The sequence below is a fragment of the Erythrolamprus reginae genome, chromosome 3 (assembly GCF_031021105.1).
Source record: "Erythrolamprus reginae isolate rEryReg1 chromosome 3, rEryReg1.hap1, whole genome shotgun sequence".
NCBI lineage: Eukaryota > Metazoa > Chordata > Lepidosauria > Squamata > Dipsadidae > Erythrolamprus > Erythrolamprus reginae.
This window is the reverse complement of record NC_091952.1, coordinates 78,183,071-78,205,629: the sequence shown is the minus strand read 5'-3', so window position 1 is coordinate 78,205,629 and position 22,559 is coordinate 78,183,071. Positions and strand designations below refer to the sequence as shown.

Sequence of the window (22,559 nt, the reverse complement as noted above, 5' to 3'; positions counted from 1 at the left end):
ACATCTCCTCTTGGGCAAAACCATTGCTTGCTCATTATTCTGTATTTCCTAAAGCAGAATTAATCTCTCTCTCTCTCTCTCTTTCTCTTTGTCTGTCTCTCACTCCCCTCTCTCTCATGTTCTGCTTCCTCACATCAGTCTCTCCGCAACTGTCACCCCACCCCAAGCAAGTAATTTAATTATTTTACATCTCCTACTTGTTTGGAATCATGTGCAAGGAACAAACTGCATTTGTCCTGTTTGTTTTTGGTTTGAATTACGTTCTTAGATCTTAACATATTTTCCAGGTGAGGTTACTCCCTTGTTGATATATACCTTGGGCAGTGCCAGAAGCTTTTGCCCAATGGGCGTTTCTAGTATTATAATTTCTACAAAGAGATGAAAAACTTTGAGGCTTTTAAGATATTATTTTTTACACCAAAAAAACCCCCCCAAAAAGAGGGACTTTTTCCAGCCAGAGAGCAAGTTGCTAAGTTGACCTGTATGTTCATTGTCATCATCTTTTTTTTTTAATTAAAGTTCATTTTCACAAACTAACCCTCTCGTTTTTGTTTGTTTTTTTTCCTTTCTCTTTTCTTCTCCGGTTTCCCTTCTCGTTATGGTAGACTGATCCTTGGTTATCATTGCAGAACTATGGCGGCGGAATGAGACCTCCACCCAACTCTCTAGGGCCCGGCATGCCTGGGATTAACATGTAAGGCGTTTCTCATGCCTCTCCTGGCTTTTGACTGTTTTTGTACCTTTCATTTGGTGCGGAAAACGAGCGCTGTTTTACTCTCGGCTTAGGCTTGAGTAAACGTGCGCCTGTGTGCACACTAAAAGCTTGTTTCTTTTCTTGAACTCCAGGGGTCCAGGAGCTGGTAGACCATGGCCCAATCCCAACAGCGCTAACTCAGTAAGTGGTTTTCTTTTTGCTTTTCCCCTGTGGAGTGCCTTTATCACTTGGACCTTGGAATTTAGTTTATTCCTTCTTCCTGCATCTCCCTTTTCATCTGTGTTGCATCCCTTGCTCTCTCTTCCCAGTGGGGTATCATCTGCGGCAGGAGACACGGGATATCCTCCGTTTCCTTCTGGGCAGCTGCCCTCTCCAATAAGCATGTTTAAAAGCAATAAATATTTTTTTAATAGACTTCTGAATCCTTCCATTGTTAAAAGCTCCCTCTCGGAAAGGTAATGTTTGCGTTTTGGTTTGTTCACAGATTCCATATTCTTCTTCATCACCTGGTACATATGTGGTAAGCTCTTTTTCTTTTTTTTTAATTTAGCGGTTAAACAAAATCTGCATGGGTGCCCATCTAATCAGTGAGCACAGGGCCGTTATCACGCAAGAAGTCCGGAACCAGGATAGACTTCAAATGTACCACCAGTTTATTTCATGCTTGTGTGTATAGGTATACACACAAATCTGATCTACTAAGTGTTGTGGTTGGCTCTGGCCCAGCTCCTGCCCCAGGGAATGTGGAGGTGGAGGCAGGGGAAACGTCAACATGTCCTAGGCCTGTTTTGTTGCCGGCAGAGTCAGGAAGTGCAGTTTCCTCGGACGAAGAAGAAGGTGGGGGTGACTTGGAAGAGGGGGGTTTGGCACACAGCCCAGGAAGCCAATCGCCATTATCTTTGGTCGATTCGGATGACGAAGTGTTAGACCCACGCAGGCGCAGACTTATGCATCGAAGAGACCAATTGAGGAAATATTACAGGAGATAAGAGAGGCCACCTGTGTTTGGGTGGGGCTCCAGTAATTAGAGCTGCTGCTATAAATAGCAGCGTGCTAGTTTGGCCGTTGTGGAAGATTATCTGATCACAGTTCTTCAGGGTTGTGCCTCGCTGTTTCTGAACTTTGTTTGTGGATTTTTCACGCCTTTGACACCAAAGCAGAGTAACGTGTGTGTGTGTTTCACTTCGTGAGAAGAAGGGCTGTGACGTTTCTTCACAGCTACTAGCTAAGTACTTAAGGACTGATTAAGAGACTTGTACAGCCTACAAGGTTGTTTTGGGGAAGAGTGCTCTTTGCAATGCAAAAAGGGTGCTTTGTTTCTTTTGAATTTTGTGATAAAGGGCATTGTTTTGAATTTTCAAACGTGTGTGTGTCTGAAATTTGTACCCGTGAATTTTCGGGAGGCTTCTACCAGAGAGCCCGGCAGAACACTAAGGGTCAAGGCAAATTGGCTCCAGATAAGAGTCAATAGATTTCAAGGGAGGCTGAATGCAGGTTTCTTATCAGAGTATAGAGCAGTGATGGCGAACCTTTTTTTTCTCGGGTGCCGAAAGAGCATGTGCGCATGCTATCACTCATGCGTGAGTGCCCACACCCATAATTCAATGCCTGGGGAGGGTGAAAACAGCTCCCCCACCCCACCCCCTGAAGGCCCTCTGAAGGCCAGAAATGGCCTGTTTCTCAACTTCTGATGGGCCCGGTAGGCGCGTGTTTCACCTTCCCGAAGCTCCAAAGGCTTACCTGGAGCCAGGGAGGGTATAAACATCCCTTCTCCCCAGAGGCTCTGCAAGTCAAAAATGCCCTCCCAGAGTCTCTGTGGGAGCTAAAATCAGCTGGCCAGCAATCAATTTCCAGTCACAATTCAAAATGTTGGTTATGACCTATAGAGCCCTTCATGGTATCGGACCAGAATATCTCCGGGACCGCCTTCTGCTGCACGAATCCCAGCAATTGATTAGGTCCCACAGAGTTGGCCTTCTCTGGGTCCCGTCGACTAAACAATGTCGGTTGGCGGGGCCCAGGGGAAGAGCCTTCTCTGTGGCGGCCCCGACTCTCTGGAACCAGCTCCCCCGGAGATTAGAACTGCCCCCAGCCTCCTTGCCTTCCGTAAACTCCTTAAAACTCACCTCTGCTGTCAGGCATGGGGGAATTGAGGTATTCCCCCCATCCCCCAGGCCTATACAATTTATGTATGGTATGTCTGTGTGTATGTCTGGTTTAATAATGGGTTTTTTAATGTTTTTTAAATTTATTAGATTTGTTGTGAATTGTTCTATTGTATGTTGTGAGCCGCCCCGAGTCTACAGAGAGGGGCAGCATACAAATCTAATAAATAAATAAATGCACGTTGGAGCTGAATTAGGGCAACAGCTCTCATGCCAGCAGATATGGCTCCGCATGCCACCTGTGGCACACGCACCATAGATTCACCATCACTGGTATAGAGACTCCAAACTGATACATTTGACCCCACCATCAGGCCCAGCCTGGTTATCCCTTACAAATCCAGATCAATTAGAAACATCCAAGTCAGGACAGTATTGAAAAAATTGAGGTCCATTAACATCCCAGAACCAGGACCTTGCAATCTTCTGGAAAGCCAACAGGGCCAGAACCTTTGTTATCCCTGTGGAGATGCTGTCCCATAAGACAAGCACTATAACAGCGGAGTCATGGTTCCAAGGCTGCCAGATGACACCAATTTTATTGAGAGCATGTCCATTCTCTCAGATCTGGTGGGGAAAGCCACAACAAATTTGGGCGGAGGAAGTTTCACAAGTAACCAAGCCGAATGCCATGAAGTAGCAGTACATTTGTTGACTATACTCTAGGGCAGACCATATCTGGTGGCACATGAACCGTTGCCCTAGCTCAACTCCAACTTTCATATGTGTGCTGGCCAGCTGATTTTTGGCTTGCACAGAGGCTCCGGGAGGGCGGTTTTTGCTTCCAGAGAGACTACAGAGGGTGAGGACATTTTTACCCTCTCCCGGCTCCAGGGAGCCTGGGGAAGGCAAAACACGAGCCTATTAGGCCACCAGAAGTTGGGAAACAGGCAGTTTCCAGCTTCCAGAGGGCCTCCAGGGGCGGAGGAAGCTGTTTTCACCCTCCCCAAGCATTGAATTATGGGTGGGGGCACTCATGCATGTGCAACGGCATGCATGCACTCTCTTTTGGCATCCAAGAAAAAAAGGTTCACTACCACTGCTCTAGGGATACCTGAATTCACAAGTATGCAACCTAGATTATGGCTGTAACTGTTCATCTTGTTGCATTGTTTATCCTGCCAAAGGGCAGCGTCCCCATCTGTATAATATGAAAATCATAGATATTGTTGGGGAAAACATTTCTTGTTCCAGACAACATAGTGCATAAAGCATAAAGCTGAAAGAGAGGGTGTTGATTAGCATAAGAAGTCATTTCTTCAGCCAACATCCTCCTAAAGCAGTATCTCTTTAACCTTGGTGGCTTTAAGACACACGGACTTCAACTTCCATAATTCCTTAGCCAGCCTCATTGAGCAGGTAATTCTGGGAGTCGAAGTCCACGTGTCTTAAAATCACCAAGGTTGAGAAATACAGCCTTAAAGTATGGAAATAAATACCGTTCTAACCCCCAGCATTGTGAATGATGTAGTGCTCGTGATGCTCCGGTTTTAATTAATAACAATTAAAATCTCAGAATTTTTAGCGGCTACATTCTTAATTGGACTGGAACCAGACCACATTGGCATAGCAAGTTAACAGTGCTCCAAGCTACCCCCATATTGTTGAAACTTCTGCATGAGTGAAGGTTACAGAAAGGGATGGTCCTCCTTCTTCTGTTCCTTCCCTGGCAGACAGACCTAGCGTGTGCATCTTGCATAGAAGCACCTTACTCTCTCTCTGCAAAACCTTCCATTTTTTCCTGAGGCTTAAACAAAGAAATTGCACTTTGGCTACAAGGGTGCATCGAAGGTTTTAGCAGGAGATTAATGCTTGGCTGAATACCAAGGTGAGACATTGTTGCTGACAGCAGCAAGATCTGGCTGACCTATCGCAGGCTATGGTATCGCAGTGGTGCCTGATGCGTATTTAATCTTGTCAACAGGGGCCCCCTGGTGGCGGAGGTCCTCCTGGAACACCCATCATGCCTAGCCCTGCAGGTAAGAAGGGATGGTGGGGGGAGAGAATGGGAAAGGCGGCTTGGGAGAGAAAGAGTTTCTTTCATTGTTGGCCTTGGTGGGAAATGACAACATAACAACTAGGCATGGGGGAATTGAGATCCTCTTTCCCCCTAGGCCGGTACAATTCTATGCATGGTATGTATGTATGTATGTTTGGTTTTTATATTAATAGATTTTTAATCATTTCTAATACCAAATTACTATTGTACACTGTTTTATTGTCGCTGTTAGCTGCCCCGAGTCTCCGGAGAGGGGCGGCATACAAATCCAATCAATCAATCAATCAATCAATAAATAAATAAATAAATAAATAACATTTGCCTGCGGCTGGTGCCCTATTTGCTTTGGAACAGCTGCAGACAATAATCAAATGAAAACGGTTCCACCATTCATCCCTCTTCCCTCCTTCCCTCCCTCCCTTCCCAGCACTGATCACTTAGGTTCTGTTAAACTTAAAGCACTGGGAAGCCCCACTGTAGGAATTAGACAATGGAGATGGGGAGCATTCACCTAGGGCCCAGCCTTTCTGGATTCACCTGAAGTTAGTTTGCGATCCTCATCAAGTTCCTGGCAAGCAGGTTAAGTGTGGCACTGCTTGTCCTTGATCAATATTTTTAAATAAATGTTGACTTTCTAGAACAGGCTTATTTCGTGGGGGGGTTTTATCCACTGTGAAACATGTCTGGGTGAATTATAGAATCTAACTTAGATCATCCTCTACAGACTCCAAGGGAATTAAGAGGGAAATGTAAAATAAAACCCTATTAAACTCCCTAAATCCAGTGTGCTTAAGGCTGTAATGTTCCAACTTTTGTGGGCTTTCCCAGTACTGGGGCCAAGGAATTCCTCAGAGGAGTAGCCAGGAACACATATCCAGCTTTACACTGCAAAGGATGCGCAGCAGTTTCAGAATGCCACTTTGTACAGTGGTGTCCCCTAAGTTGAGTGCTCTGCTTCTCCACATGTCTTCCCAGAAGGCTGCATAAACCCCCCTCCTAGCTCTTGGTTCCCTTACAGCAGAAGTGGACAATTATGGCGCTTTTATCAGGGGTGGGCTCTTACCTGTGCGGTCTGGTGCGCCGCTCCGGTAGTGGCCCACTAGTTGCATAATTTGGGTGCGATGGCTCTACTGCCGTCTTTCTCCGTTCGTGCGTGATACCATCTTTTTTGTCTTATTTTCGGCAATTTTTTGGCTCTCTGAGCATGTGCAGGAGAAAGAATTGTCCCTCTGAGCATGCACAGGAAAAATAATTGTCCCTCTGAGCATGCACAGGAGAAAGAATTGTCCCTCTGCGCATGCGTGGAAGCAAAATTGTGCTATAGGATGTGTGCGAGCGTTAAACATTGCGATGCACACCCAGTGTACCGTTATTTATCTATCTATCTATCTATCTATCTATCTATCTATCTATCTATCTATCTATCTATCTATCTATTTATTAGATTTGTATGTTAGGATGGCAAGAGGACCCTGCCCCTGCCTTTTATGACTTGTGGGCTTCAGGTCCCAGAATACACTCCCAGAAGTGAATATTTTGACAAGGCCGAAGTTTGATTTGGCTCACACCTTGAGCATCAATTGGAAGAAGAAAAAGATAAAAAAGGATACTAGAAGATAGTGGCCCTGTTGCATATAACCAGGGTGCCCAACATCTGCAGAGGTGGAGCTACACTTCAGTATTATCACTGCTTTCCTCCTGCATTTTTATGAGGACTCTGACCTACATTTCTTACTGGATCATAATAAAACAATCCATATGTTAATTCAGCCACAAATCTTCCCTCTTTTTTTTAATTCTGTTACTGTGGCCTGCTTATAAATCTCTGGGTTTGCGTTCTGCAACTTGCCTGTGTCTTTCCTCCCGCTACCAGCGCTAAAAAAAAGAAAAAGAAATCTAGACTCTTGCTTTATTGGAGAAAATAATATGTGGAATGACAAATATTACTCTTCTTTCAAAAAGAAGAAAAAAATATTATGGTGTAGTGAGATAATTGCACTGGCTAATTTTGAGGCGCTAAGTGGCGTGTGGCAGAAAAATTATCTTTCTTCATCTCTCGTAGCAAAAAGGCTTCAAGATCCTTGGTTAGTAGCAGAGACTTCTTTTCACAGTTGAATTTCTGCGATTAAAAACTTTGTGAATCTTCATTAAATACAAATTAGCCAGAAAATGGTGGTACTTAGAGGGAATTTTAGGTGATAAAGCTTGAAAGAATGAGTTCAAGTGGCATGAGTTTGTTTTAATTAAGAAATGAATTAATCACCCTGACTTAGTGGATTTCACTGTTCTATAGATTCGACAAATTCAAGTGACAACATCTACACAATGATTAATCCTGTACCGCCTGGAGGCAGTCGGTCGAATGTAAGTCTGCTTTCTAATAATTTACATATCAGATACCATAACAAATCATAATTAACTTCATCAGTTGAGGGTAAAGCAGTTTAATTGATTTCAGCCATTTATTCCAAAACAGAAATAAAACAAACCATTAAGAAGTGATTAACTGTTCGGGACTTTGTTAATTTTTTATGCTTATTAAAATTGTAGCATTCATGTGGCTCTGGTCAAGACCGTCACATATGCATTGCTGAGAGTGGGCTGTTTTTAAAGAAAACACAGCTTGAACCTTACTCCATCTTGCACATTTAGTTGCAACTAATTAGCAGGGGTTGTTCTGAAGCTTCCCTCTTCATCATTTGCTTTAGAAAATACATCACACTGCTATATTCTCCATTCAAGGCAGTGATAATTTCGTCTTTCTTTCAAAGCTTAGGTAGCTGTCTGGTATAGCTAGAATAAGATCCAATATATACTGCTCAAAAAAATAAAGGGAACACTCAAATAACACATCCTAGATCTGAATGAATGAAATACAGTGGTACCTCTACTTAAAAATTGAATTTGTTCTGTGACCAGGTTCTAAGTAGAAAAGTTTGTAAGTAGAAGCAATTTTTCCCATAGGAATCAGTGTAATGCATGCAAACCCATTAGGAAAGAAATAAAAGCTCTGAATTTGGGTGGGAGGAGGAGGAGGAAGAAGAGGAGGAGGACAGTCGCTGCCAAAGGAAGAAGGTGAGGTCAGGGGAATCAAAAAAATCCAAAACTTTAAGACTTTTAAAAAAATGTCACAAAACTGGCCGGGCCTTCATGCAACTCTCAAATTTCCTGGGAAATTTTTCCGGGCTCAGGTTCTTAAGTAGAAAATGGTTCTTAAGAAGAGGCAAAAAATTCTTGCTTTTATTTTATTGCCAATTTGTAAGTGGTTGTTTAGGAGAAAGCTCCATGTTTGGCAACGATTTTATTATTTTTAAAACTTTCCGATAAACATACACTGGTTGAGTTTTAATAATGGATTTTAGTCTTTATTTAATTTTTTTTTGAAATTCATTTTTATTTTATTTTGTTTGACTTACAAAACATTTAGACAACATACAATACAACATTGAACATTTACGATTTATATATTTACAAGACTTATTTTTTACAATTCTATTTACTATATCTTTTTCTTAACTTCCACCCAGTTGTATATTTTTCCCCACACTTTGTAATAGTCCTTATTTTGTTGGTTTTGAATCTCATATGTTAATTTACTAAATTTGGCGCAGTCTAATATTTTTTTAATCACCGTTTCTTTGTTTGGAGTCTTATCTTGTTTCCAAACTTGTGCATATGCCAATCTTGCAGCAGTAAGTAAGTGATTTATTAAGTAGTAATTTTCTTTGCTGTGTTTGCCTCTAATTATGCCTAACAAATACATTTCCGGTTTTATCTCAATTTTGTAGCCCAGTATTTCTTCCATCCATGTCCTGATTCGGATCCAGAATTTTTTTGAGGCAAAAAAATCTTGAACACCCGGTTCTTATCTAAAAAAGTTCTTAAGTATAGATGTTCTTAGGTAGAGGTACCACTCTATTTTTATAGAACACTTTGTTCTGTACAAAGTTGAATGGGCTGACAACAAAATGAAATTGATTGTCAATCTGTGTTGCTTCCTAAGTGGACAGTTTGATTTCACAGAAGTTTGATTTACCTGGAGTTATATTGTGTTGTTTAAGGGTTCCTTTATTGTTTTTGAGCAGTGTATTAAAAATAAGGATGTTTTACCACATCTTAACGGGTGGGAATTTGATACAACTAGCTGTTCTCTCTTTTGAAGCTATCGGATTTTGTTTTTCTAGTAACAGACTTCCAAAAATAATTAGTTTGCAGAGCACATTAACCTTCTGAATGTTATAGCTGTTAATACATAAGGGAATCGGTTGGGTGGCATTTTACAATACAAACGATCCATCATAACGCATGCTTTCTTTTCCCCTCCTCAGTTCCCAATGGGGCCTGGATCAGATGGTCCCATGGGAGGCATGGGTGGGATGGAACCCCATCACATGAATGGCTCATTAGGTAAGCTGAACAAAAAATGTCACAAAGGTATGAAAAAATGATGATTTCCACAGATGTGGAAAAAGTATCACACGGGCAAAGTCACACAGGATTCTGTCTTTTAATATAATGCAGCTGCGAGAGCAATCATGGGCTTCCCAAGGTATGCCCATGTTACACCAACACTCCGCAGTCTGCATTGGTTGCTGATCAATTTCCGGTCACAATTCAAAGTGTTGGTTATGACCTATAAAGCCCTTCATGGCATCGGACCAGAATATTTCCGGCACTGCCTTCTGCCGCACGAATCCCAGCGACCGATTAGATCCCACAGAGTCGGCCTTCTCCGGGTCCCATCGACTAAGCAATCTCGTCTGGCGGGTCCCAGGGGAAGAGCCTTCTCTGTGGCGGCCCCGACCTTCTGGAACCAGCTCCCCTCGGAGATTAGAACTGCCCCCACCCTCCTTGCCTTCCATAAACTCCTTAAAAGTCACCTCTGCCGTCAGGCATGGGGGAATTGAGGCATTCCTCCCCCTCTCCCCCGGGCCTATACAATTTATGTATGGTATGTCTGTGTGTATGTCTGGTTTAATAATGGGTTTTTTAAAATGTTTTTTAAATTATTAGATTTGTCATGAATTGTTTCATCGTAAGCTGTGAGCCGAGTCTACGGAGAGGGGCGGCATACAAATCTAAATAATAATAATAATGATAATGATAATGATAATGATAATAATAAGTCAGTTCTGATTGGGTAAGCCACATCCAATGAGTAGCTCAATTTATATATGGTACAAGCAGTGAAGGGCTACAAAAATTGTTACTACCACACTGTGGGCGTGGTTTATTTTGTGGGTGTGGCTTGCCAGCCATGTCCAGGTGGGAGTGGCTTGATGATCATGTGATTGGGGTGGCTTAAAGGTGGCCAACTTGAGGTCATGCGGGAGATCTCACCTATTTTCTGCGCATGCACAGAAGCAAAAAAAATGCCGAAATACGGTAAAATCTTGTGTACAAGCGTGCCCCCACATGAGATTTCTCCTGCGCATGTGCAGAGGTGAAATCCCACACATGCACGTTTCCATTTTCGCCACCAGAACTCCGATCCCAGGCGTAGAGGCTGCAGAGGGGAGAATTAGGTTTTAGGTACCAGTAAGCCCTCTCCAGGAAACAGCCTTTAATCTAGTACAGGAGTCACAAAAACCCCTAGGCCAGTGATGGCGAACCTTTTTTTCCTTGGGTGCCGAAAAAGCATGTGCGTGCGCTATTGCACAGACATGAGTGCCCACACCCATAATTCAATGAAAAATGCTTCCCCCACCCCAGGAGGTCCCCTGGAGCAGAGGTCTTCAAACTTGGCAATGCTGGCTGGAGAATTTTGGGAGTTGAAGTCCAGAAGTCTTAAAGTTGCCAAGTTTGAGGACCCATGCTCTGGAGGCTGGAAATTGCCTGTTTCCCAACTTCTGGTGGGGCCAGTGGGCTCATGTTTCTCCTTCCCCAAGTTCCAAAGCCTTCTCCCCCTGGAGACTCTTTGGAAGCCAAAAATGCCCTCTGGCAGCCAAAAATCATCTGGCTGGCACACACATGCACGTTGGAGCTGAGCTAGGCAACTGCACCCATGCCATTGGTTCTCCATCACTGCCCTAGGCTGTGGCCCACTACTGGACCATGGGCTGTTTAGAACTGGGCCATGTGAATGGCTGGCAGGCTCCTCAGCTCAACGTGCAGGAAGAACAAACCAGCACACACAGAGAGAGAGAGTTCAACTTGAGAGAGAGGTGGGCCCTCCCACACATTAGTGTGCTGGCCAGCCCACCACTTACGTGGGCAGTTCCCCTCTCACTGCCCCTCTGGGCCACCAAGTCGTAAAGATTGGGGATCGCTGATTTAGTATCTTTCTTGCTGCTTCCTTCCATAATTCCCTATGCCAACATACTCTCTCCCACCCACCCCCAGCCTAACCCAGTAACATGGGCAACAGACCACTGCCATTTTATTTTTCCATGCTACCTCTTGGTCTCTTATGGCATCACTCACAGTGGGAAACGTTTAAAGGCTCAATACTAGGACAGGAATAAAAGTGCTGTGCGACTAGCATTATGGCAATAGCATTTAGACTTATATACCGCTTCATAGTGCTTTTACAGCACTCTCTAAGCGGTTTACAGAATCAGCATATTGACCCCAACAATCTGGGTCCTCATTTTGCCCATCTCGAAAGGATGGAAGGCTGAATCAACCTTAAGCTGGTGGTGAGATTTGAACTGCTGAACTACAGCTAGCAGTTAGCTGAAGTAGCCTGCATTACATTGGTAGCACCTTTGCACTTTTCTGCAACTGATGCTCTTTGTCTTCAGAACCTATAGGACCTTCTCATTCATAAATGGATGGCTTTGATTTTCCCGTTCCTTATTTTTCTGGGGGAAGTTCCTCCTAGGTTTCCATAAGTGACCAGTTCTCTGTTGATAAATCAGCAATCCCAATGTCTTTGCCATTCGTAAACCCTCGTAGTGTTGAAAATTAGCCAGAAAACACGACCCGCTACTCAGAGGCTGGCTGCACTCCTGTTGATAGGTAACAGAGAAGAAGCAGCGTGAACCTATCTGTGGTGTGTGTGTTTTAATTAAAGCAGCAGAAAGACCCATTAACCTCCCATGCTTGCCTTATACATCTTGCTGAAGTAGAGGTGCTGTACTCCATCTTGATCAGTGTCAGAAAGCTCACGGGAGGGAGCCGAGGCCGTAGCCACTCGATTAGGCCATTACTCTAGTGCTGTGCAGGAAGGTGAGCTGGGCTCTGCTCCGGGGAGTTTCCCGTGCAAAGGAATGGCAGCTGAGGCATCCCCCCAGCAGGTCCCTTTCTGGAGGCAAATGTTAAGAGGTTTGCATTAGCCCAGCTGTGACCTGCAACTCACTAATGTACTGCCAGCTGCTTCCCAGAAGGTCCAGCCCTACCTTTCGCAGCAGCCTCTCGTTTTCTGCATTATAGGTTCAGGATCTACATGGTTCAATGGCGGGGCTTAGGGGAAGAGCCTTCTCTGTGGGGGCCCCGGCCCTCTGGAATCAGCTCCCCCCCAGAGATTCGCACGGCCCCCCACCCTCCTCACCTTCCATAAAAGCTTAAAGACTTATTTAGGCTGCCAGGCTTGGGCCATTAGATCCTAGCCCCCTGAACGACAAGTGCATTAGTATGTTTTGTTGAGCAAATGGTGATGAATGTTTTTAAATCATATTAGAGCTTTTAAAGTCTTTTTAGCCATATTAATTGGATTTTTAGGTGTATTTGTTATATTGTTTCTGATGTGTTGTGTGCCACTCCGAGTCTTCGGAGAGGGGCGGCATACAAATTCAATTAATAATGAATGAATGAATGAATGAATGAATGAATGAATGAATGAATGAATGAATGAATAAATAAATAAATAAATAAATGTTGGTTTAGAAGGCGGAAACCAAGTCCTTTGTACTAACCGCCTCTTTTTAATCTTCCTCTCCACCCCACCATCTCAATCTTCTTTTCCTAAAGGGTCAGGAGACATTGATGGACTTCCAAAAGTAAGTCAGCATGTTGCTACATACCTGGGGGGGTTCTTACCCTTTTTTGTATTGAATGTCAAATTTAGGATTACAAGGTGCTATGGGGTAAAAGAAGGGAGGAAGCTTTCATCCTGCAGTCTATGTTTGTTAGTTTGCCAGAAGTTAGCAGACTTTCCCTGTTGACTTAGCAGATGAATTAATGTAATTTAATTTATTCAATTTATAATCCCCTTGTTTATAAGACTCCTATGCTGTAAATCAGTCGTTCTCAACCTGGGGGTCAGGACCCCTTTGGGGGTCGAACGAACGTTTCACTAGGGTCACCTAAGACCACGGGAAAAGACAAATTTCCCATGGTATTAGGAACTAAAGCTTCTATTCTGGCGCCTTGGAACATATTTTTACAATCCAACCAATCAGGCGTTTACAGTGGGGGTGTCTCTCTGACTTTCCTGCCAATTAGCCTAAAGCTCTGTTGGGAGAGTTGGCACTAGACTTATGGTTGGGGGTCACCACAACATGAGGAACTGTATTAAGGGGTCGCAGCATTAGAAAGGTAACACTTTCTTCCTGTCCCCTTTCTTTCAAGTTTAGCTATCTTTTGCTCCTCCAAGAACAATGTACACTGCTCAAAAAAAAATAAAGGGAACACTTAAAAAACAGAATATAGCTTCAAGTAAATCAAACTTCTATGAAATCAAACTGTCCACTTAGGAAGCAACACATATTGACAGTCAATTTCCACATGCTGTTGTGCAAATGGAATAGTTGTGCAAATGGAATATTCAGTGAGAATATTTCATTCATTCAGATCTAGGATGTGTTATTTGAGTGTCCCTTTTATTTTTTTGAGCAGTATATTTTCCTATAGTTGTTTATGTACAGGTTGCTGAAAAACCACGGTCTCACTTTCAGTGTCTATATGTGTGGTCTGTGTGTTTCCCCTTCCTCCCCCACCCCCACTCTTCTTTTTTTAATTGTAGAATTCTCCAAACAACATAAGTGGCATTAGCAATCCTCCGGGCACTCCACGAGATGATGGTGAACTGGGAGGCAACTTCCTCCATTCCTTCCAAAATGACAACGTGAGTTGTTCTTCCTACACACACACACTGGCCCTTTAAACGCATTGAGTTTCAATCTCAGAGCTTTTCAAGAGCCTCTGTTTCATAAGTACGTGGAATATGATGGCTGATGATATAAGGGTGGATCCTGGATCAGCAGATGAAGAAAACAAAAATCGAGGAAGGATGATGTGGGGGGGGGGGGCTGATAGAACTGGCAAAAAATCCAGAGTAAGATTATCAGTATGATATATGGATGTAGCCTACCTTCTAAATAAGAGGAAGATAAATGGTTCCAAAGGGAGTCAATGGAGACCCTAAGTTATTTAAAATCCCAGCGACCGATTAGGTCCCACAGAGTTGGCCTTCTCCGGGTCCTGTCAACTAAACAATGCCGTTTGGCGGGACCTAGGGGAAGAGCCTTCTCTGTGGCGGCCCCGACCCTCTGGAACCAGCTCCCCCCAGAGATTAGAACTGCCCCCACCCTCCTCGCCTTTCGTAAACTCCTTAAAGCCACCTCTGCCGCCAGGCATGGGGGAATTGAGATATCTCTCCCGGGCCTATACAATTTATGTATGGTATGTTTGTGTGTATGTTTGCTTTTAATAATGGGGTTTTTAATGTTTCTCTTAAATTATTAGATTTGTTATATATTGTTCATTATTGCTGTGAGCCGCCCCGAGTCTACGGAGAGGGGCGGCATACAAATCGAATGAATGAATGAATGAATGAATGAATGAATGAATGAATGAATGAATGAATGAATGAATGAATGAATGAAAGAAATAAGGAAATATAGTGCCTTTGAAACAATGCCAGAACCAGAGAGCAAACACAAAAGAAATTTGCTTGTCTCTCTCAGTTTGAATTTACAGCAAACATGTGTACTGTACGTCCATAAGAGAAACTTGTTGCCTGACAACTTAGCATTAGCAATAGTACACTGCTCAAAATAAATAAATAAAGGGGATTCTCAAAGAACAGATCCTAGATCTGAATGAATGAAATATCCCCATTGAATACTTCGTTCTGTACAAAGTTGAATGGGCTGACAACAAAATGAAATTGACTGTCAATCAGTGTTGCTTCCTAAGTGGACAGTTTGATTTCACAGAAGTTTGATTTACTTGGAGTTATATTCTGTTTTTTAAGTGTTCCCTTTATTTATTTTTTTGAGCAGTATATATATATACTGCTTCACGGTGCTTTACAGCCCTCTCTAAGCGGTTTACAGAGAATAGCACTAGCTATTTAAACTTATATACCGCTTCACAGTACTTTACAACCTTCCCTAGGCGGTTTTTACAGAGAGTCAGCATATTGCCCCCAACAATCTGGATCCTCATTTTTACCGACCTTGGAAGGATGGAAGGCTGAGTCAACCTTGAGCCTACTGAGATTCGATCTGCTGGCAGCCGCTGATCAACAGACGTAGCTTGCAGTACTGCACTCTAACCACTTGCAAACTTCTGGCTAGAGTTTATATTGACCGCAGAAGCCCTTTCAGTGTAGAAAAATCATTGCCATTGTGTTATTAATCATACACTTTAATAATAATAATAATAATAATAATAATAATAATAATAATAATAATGTAACATAAATCAATGATAGGTCTTACCACCAGGAGCTTAGAATCAAATTTTCAATGAGGGTATTAGATTCTAAGTAGGAAAGCATCTTCTTGAATGGATGGACCTTGGAAAACATCCCTAGGCAGTAGAGATACTTAATTTAAGTGGCTGGTTCTGCCAAATGAAGCTAATATGAAACATAATAAGGCTGCGAGAAGAGAATGCTGGAGCAAACGTTACTTAAGAAAAAGCAACATCTTCATTATTAGTGTCACTAGTTTCATGCAAAATCGTGTAAGATTAAAGCTTTGTAGTAGTACATTCATTCTAACATGAGGGTCTGTTATCATTGCATGCACACGACGATGGAAATAGTAAAAGCACCAACACTCGAGTTCCCATCTAACCACCAAGCTATCACCAACCATTGTTGACTAACAGGAGATAAAAGAGTGGCAATTGGATTTATTTCATGTTTTCCGTCTGTGGTTTCTTGAATCAGTGAAGAAGAGTTGTTGTTTTAACAAGCCCATGTCTCTTTCCCCATTTGTTAGCCTAGTGCAATGATGGTGAACCTTTTTCCCCTCGGGTGCCGAAAGAGCGTGTATGCGTGCTATCACGCATGTGTGAGTGCTTATACCCATAATTCAATTCCTGTGTAGGGTAAAAACAGCTTCCGCTGCATACCGGAGACCCTCGGGAGGCTGGAAATGGCATGTTTCCCAACTTCTGGTGGGCCCAGTAGGGTCATGTTTCATCCACCCCAGGCTCCAAAGGCTTCCCTGGAGCCGGGGGAGGGTAAAAATACCCCCCCATTCCTCCCGGAGGCTCTCTGGAAGCCAAAAACGCCCTTCCAGAGCCTCTGTGCGAGCCAAAAATCAGCTGGATGGCACACACATGCACATTGGAGTTGAGTTAGAGCAACAACTTATGTGCCATCAGATGTGGCTCGGCGTGCCACCTGGGGCACCCGTGCCATAGGTTCACCATCACTGGCCTAGCACATTATTTATTTATTTTATTTATTAAATTTGTATGGCCCCCCTCTCCATAGACTTGGGGCAGCTCACAACAGTAATAGAAAAAACAATGTACAATACAAATCTAATAATTAAAACTAAAAACCCATAATTTAAGAAAACATACACACAACATACCATACATAAACAGTATAGGCATGGGGAAGTTATCTCAGTTCCCCCATGCCTGACGGCAGAGGTGGGTTTTAAGGAGCTTACGAAAGGCCAGGAGGGTGGGGGCAGTTCTAATCTCAGGGGAGAGCTGGTTCCAGAGGGTCGGGGCCGCCACAGAGAAGGCTCTTCCCCTGGGCCCCGCCAAATGACATTGTTTAGTCGACGGGACCCGGAGAAGGCCAACTCTGTGAGACCTAAGTTAGCAATTTGTTCTGATTTTGGCCTCATTCTTACCTTGTGACTTTTTCTTTCTTTTTTCCCCCCTCGCCCTTCCCTTCGCTCACCCAGTATTCTCCCAGCATGACAATGAGTGTGTGATTTCCCTCTTCCTTCGCCCCACAACCTCTTCTCCAGGATAAAGAAAAAGTCGGCTGCCCTTTGGAGGATCTCAAGAATTTATGCAAGACGAGAAGAAGCTTAGACGCGTTTGGCAGGGAGACATTCAGAGCCGGAGATCCAGCCCTAATTTTTAGTTTCATGCAATAAAAAGGCTGAACTTTTTATTCCATAAAACAATGAAGGACAAATCTTTAAAATATTTCAAGACATGACAAGGTCCTTCTTCTGCAGAAGGATTTATTATATGTATATGACACTTTTTTTTTGTCGTTGTTCATTTTTTTGGAAACAAAACGGAAGCCTCTAGCACCCAATTCCAGCCTCCTTTGCTTGATTATTCTTTTAAACTTCTTGTATGTTTGTGCTGTGCTACGCAAGAAAAATAGTCTAGGTATGAAATCTCATGTTGTCTCTGTAGCCATTTTAAAATAAGAAAACTGGACAGGTTTGGTTTTTTTAAATAAATTGGTGGGTTTTGTTCGGGAGACCTTCATCCCCCCCTACTCCCCCCCTTCCCCTTTTTAGGTTGGTGTCTTGCAGCACAACACTTCCTTCAACAAGAAGATCAGAGTGAAAGAAAAAAAAAAAGATTTCCCCCTGCCTCAGTTGGTAAATGCAGCTGGCTCCCTTGTAGGATCACATCCTCCCAAAGTTTAATTGTGATCTTGGGTATATCTGTGACTGTGGCATGCACTCTTTTAGTCCCCTCCCTCGCTTGTCCTCCCTCCCCCTACCCCGCCCGAAGCACTGCTACGAATTGTCCTTTTGCAGAATTTGGAAAAACGTCAGAATTTCTGGGAGGTGGAGGTGGAGTTGGGGTATTGAGGGTTGGGGTACAGGTAGTCCTACTCTTACAGCCAGAATTGGAATTGATTGCTTAGCAATGTGACAAGTCATTACATGGTTGGTTTTTATGGCCATTTTTTCCATGGCTATTAAGCGAATTTGGAAGTTAAGCAAATCTGGTTCCCCCTCTTTCCTCCCCCCCCCCCCTTGACTTTGCTTAGTAGAAGCTTGGGAAGGTAGAACATCGAGATCATGTGACCGCAAGACTCTACCGCCATCGTAAACCGTGAGCCAGTCGCCAAGTGCCCGAATTGTGATCACATGGCCGTGGGGTGGTATGCGGGGTCATAGCTTTGAGGATGGATCGTAAGTCACTTTTTCCAAGGCCATCATAACATCAAAGCATTGTTAAATGGTTGTAAGTCAACTATCTGTACTTGGGTTTGTTTGTTTTTTCCTGTTGGGATGGTGTCAGAAATAAAATGAAAAGGCATTAAAAACTTGACTCAAAAACTGGTGAGAAAAAACTTCTTAACAACCGCTTTGGGTTTTTTTTTTTTTTCGTTTCGGGGTTTTATAATGCAGTGTTTCCCAACCTTGGCAACTTGGAGATATCTGGACTTCAACTTCCTGCATTTGCTGGCTGGGGAATTCTGGGAGTTGAAGTCCAGATATCTCCAAGTCGCCAAAGTTGGGAAACACTGTTCTTATGAAGCGATGTGATCTTACTAGGGTTTCACTGTATATGCTCTGGAACTGGATGGAGATATTTTTAAGTAATTATTGTTGTTCAATTGTATACTTGCTATTCTGTAGGCTCTCTCTCCCTCCTCCCCCTCCTCCTCACTCTGTAATTAAAAGCAGAATTTAAAAAATACCGTAAATAAAATAAATCTTACCTTTTCCTGGTAGGGGCGACTACAGAAAAGCATATCATGTATAGTGAAACTCGCAAGTCTTGAGATCTCTGTACATTACACCCCCTTGTAGCTGGTCTTTGTTTTATATAAAAGGAAAAAAAACCCCTTCACTTCTGATCTATGTATTTCATATTATGTAAAATATTATCTTACCCTGGATTTACCTACCTTTGTGCGGATTCTTGAGAACATTGTATCTTGTTTCAGTGTTTTTTCTTACCTTGTAGTCTGGTTCTAAAGTTAAGCGAGGGAAAGGAAAAGTAATTATTATACATTGTAGTTTGTGTACGATATTTGTTGATAATGTTTTATTAAAGGGATGTCTTTTTTCTGCACCCCTTAATGAAATGTTTTTTTTTTTACTTATGGTTTTGTTTGGGTTTTTGTTTTCTTTTGTTTCCTTTTTTGGTTTGGTTTTATTTTGGAAAACATTGGCTTGTTTTTACTCTGTCAAAAAAAGTACTTGAAACCGTGTAATTTTTAAGAAGACAATAATTTTTTTAAGAAAAGAAATGCTTGCCCTTTTCTTAGGCATTTTGATTAACTTTTTTTTCTGTAGAAAAGATGACGGGGATGGGGTGGGCAAACAGATTCTCACAGTTACAGTCAGGATTATATTTAAAGAAAACTAATAATAAACCTTCAGATGAAGATTTGTCCCATTCTTAATGCAACACTTTTTTTAAAGAGATAACTTGGCAGGTTTCATTGTATTAAAGTGATGGCTAAATTAAATGTCTTCGTTGGTCTGGGATGGTTTTTAAAAGATAAATCGAGATCTTTTCTCTTTCCCCCCCCTGCTGTAATAAATATAAACATTTGATTTCATGTCCTTGCTGTTCATTTTTCTCTCCTGGATACAGAAAACCTGCAGTGGAAAGTCGCCTCGTTCTGCTTATGTTGTCTTTGTAAGGCAACACATTCTGAAGATGCGCTTCGTACCTATCGCAAACATTATGACAAGCATCTAAATTTAGAGCCCACTTTCACATTCCTTTTAGACAGCCTCAAAATCAAGTAAGATGCCTTCTCAACACCGAAGTGCAACCGTCCAGCAAAACCAGCCATTTTCTTTTAAATACAAGAGCAGAAATTGAATTTATCAAGCCACAGGACTAGGCACAGCTTTGCCCAGAGTGTATCCTGCTCACAAAACAAGCAAAAACTTACTCTCATTCTGTGAATTTTGGCCAAGAATTCACAGAACATTAAAATGAATATGCAAGTAAATTGTTTACCTGCAGTTTAAAATGTAAGGTAAATTAGAGGTGTTTGTATAAATTCTGTTATACAAAAACAATAAAAGCTTTTGATTATTATTTTTTACATCTTCTATAGGAGAGTTAAGGAAATAGGTTATTTTAACAATACCTATCACATTGGTATATGTCAAGGAGAGCTCAGAGTAAATCCAGCTTAATTGTGTGGGCCCTCATCATAGTTATTTCTTCACAGCTATCCTTTGGCTTGCTTAAAGTGTGAAAAGGCTACTAAAATGATGAATCAAAATTGTTTCCATGTCCATGTGAAGTGTGATATAGCACAGTACAACAAATGAATGCATCTCATAGCACCTTTATACCTAGACACTGAAATTGGTGTGATCGGAAGGATTCCATTTCATGGCTTGATTTTTTTTATTGGGTAAACAAGCAAATTCTTGTCCAGGGATTGTCACATAATATTCAATGTAACCTTTAAACATTACCGGTAAGTGATATTACCGTATTTTTGGAGTATAAGACACACCTTTTTCCCCCTAAAAGAAGATGGAAATGTTGGTGCATCTAATACATTGAATACGGCCATTTTTGGCCTTCCGAAGCCCTGCCCCTGCATCTCATTGGGGGGGGGGGGATGGACCCATTTTTTGCAAAAGTGGGATGCACAGAAGATTTGGGAGGCCAGCAGAGTGCTCCTGGGGGCTGGAGGAAGGCAAAAACACCCCCAATTTGTAGGGGAAAATGGGCTGTTTTTTTGCAAAAAGGGCATGAGATCATCCAGGGGCATGGGGTGAGGTATCCTCAATATGCAGATGATACCCAGCTTTACATCTCCACCCCTTGTCCAGTCAGTGAAGCAGTGGAAATGATGTGCCAGTGCATGGAGGCTGTTGGGGTCTGGATGGGTGTCAACAGACTCAAACTCAACCCTGATATAACGGAGTGGCTGTGGGTTTTGCCTCCCAAGGACAATTCCATCTGTCCATCCATTACCCTGGGGGGGGATCACTAACCCCCTCAGAGAGGATCTGCAACTTGGGCGTCCTCCTCGATCCACAGCTAACATTAGAGAACCATCTTTCAGCTGTGGCGAGGGGGCGTTTGCGCAGGTTCGCCTGGTGCACCAGTTGCGGCCCTATTTGGACCGGGAGTCACTGCTCACAATCACTCATGCCCTCATCACCTCAAGGCTCGACTACTGTAATGCGCTCTACATGGGGCTACCTTTGAAGAGTGTTCGGAAACTTCAGATCATGCAGAATGCAGCTGCGAGAGCAATCATGGGCTTCCCTAAGTATGCCCATGTTACACCAACACTCCGCAGTCTGCATTGGTTGCCGATCAGTTTTCGGTCACAATTCAAAGTTTTGGTTATGACCTATAAAGCCCTTCATGGCACCTGACCAGATTATCTCCGGGACCGCCTTCTGCCGCATGAATCCCAGCGACCAGTTAGGTCCCACAGAGTGGGCCTTCTCCGGGTCCCGTCAACTAAACAATGTCGTTGGCAGGACCCAGGGGAAGATCCTTCTCTGTGGTGGCCCGGCCCTCTGGAACCAACTCCCCCCAGAGATCAGTATTGCCCCCACCATCCTTGCCTTTCGTAAGCTCCTTAAAACCCACGTCTGCTGTCAGGCATGGGGGAACTGAGATATTCTTTCCCCCTAGGTCTCTACAATTATGCAGGTATGTTTGTATGTATGTTTGGTTTTATAATAAGGGTTTTTTATCTGTTTTAGTATTGGATTGTTACATTGCCTGTTTTTATCACTATTGTTAGCCGCCCCGAGTCCACGGAGAGGGGCGGCATACAAATCAATAAATAAATAAAATAAATAAATAAATAACATTTTGCCTTCCCCAGCCTCTAGGATCACTGCAGGCCTCCCAAACCCTCTGTGCACCCCCTTTTTGTAAAAGACAGGTGAAAATTGGACTGTTCATTACAAAAATGGGGGCATTTGTGCCTTCCCCCAGCCACCAGGAGCACTCGGCAGGTTTCCCAAACCCTCTGCAATGTCCTGGTTTTTGCATGCAGAAGTTTGGGAGGCTTGCAAAGTGCTCCTGGGAGCCGGGGAAGATAAAAATTTTCCTTACCTATTTGAAATCTTGGGGTGTTGTATACACTGGTGTGTTTTATAGTCCGAAAATACAGTATTTTGATCCTTCTGTTTCCACATTAAGTTAGACATTTGCAGTGTAAGAAGCACACAATTAGGCATGTCTAGAAATACCTAATACAACTATAACTAGTGAGTAGCCAGTTCAGAATAGTTGTTTTGGGCAGGCTGATATTCTCAATATGTTTCCTTCTTCTAGTCTAAATTTAAAATCCCAAAGTGTTTTCAAATGTGCAGTTTCTTTTGCATGTGACAGAAACACCAAAGCAAATTTGGAAACATGGGCATAGTCCATATTTTAACCCTAGTTTCCTATCAGTTGTTTAGTTTGGGATATTAAGTTTCCATTGTGCTTGATCAAAATTCGAAAGGACACCATTATTTGTTGTGCAAAACAGTGGGGATATTTTGGGGAGGCCTTATTTTCTGCTTCTGTTAGCATGGGGAAAGAATCTGAAAGAATAGTCTTATGTTCCGCTTGCAAGATTTCTCAGGAATTGCACGATTTTCAGTTGTACAATTGCAAGCTAATTTTTATA

General features: G+C 42.8%; 1 protein-coding gene across 5 annotated transcripts in view; it reads left to right on the top strand.

Moving 5' to 3' along the window:
• SSBP3 (single stranded DNA binding protein 3) overlaps window positions 1–19,505 on the top strand; it is a 286,231-nt gene extending 266,726 nt beyond the window's left edge. For 2 of the 5 annotated variants that reach the window (XM_070745952.1, XM_070745950.1), the window contains 9 exons: window positions 630–694; window positions 847–895; window positions 1,200–1,235; window positions 4,805–4,859; window positions 7,173–7,243; window positions 9,208–9,286; window positions 12,791–12,819; window positions 13,785–13,886; window positions 16,921–19,505. In XM_070745952.1, the coding sequence (XP_070602053.1) occupies window positions 630–694; window positions 847–895; window positions 1,200–1,235; window positions 4,805–4,859; window positions 7,173–7,243; window positions 9,208–9,286; window positions 12,791–12,819; window positions 13,785–13,886; window positions 16,921–16,950 (516 nt within the window). In that variant the 3' untranslated portion in view covers window positions 16,951–19,505. Of the gene's footprint in view, window positions 1–605; window positions 695–846; window positions 896–1,199; window positions 1,236–4,804; window positions 4,860–7,172; window positions 7,244–9,207; window positions 9,287–12,790; window positions 12,820–13,784; window positions 13,887–16,920 lie in introns of all 5 variants that reach the window. The other 3 variants (XM_070745949.1, XM_070745951.1, XR_011558585.1) reach the window with 2 other exon arrangements.
• The last annotated feature ends 3,054 nt before the right edge of the window (window positions 19,506–22,559 follow it).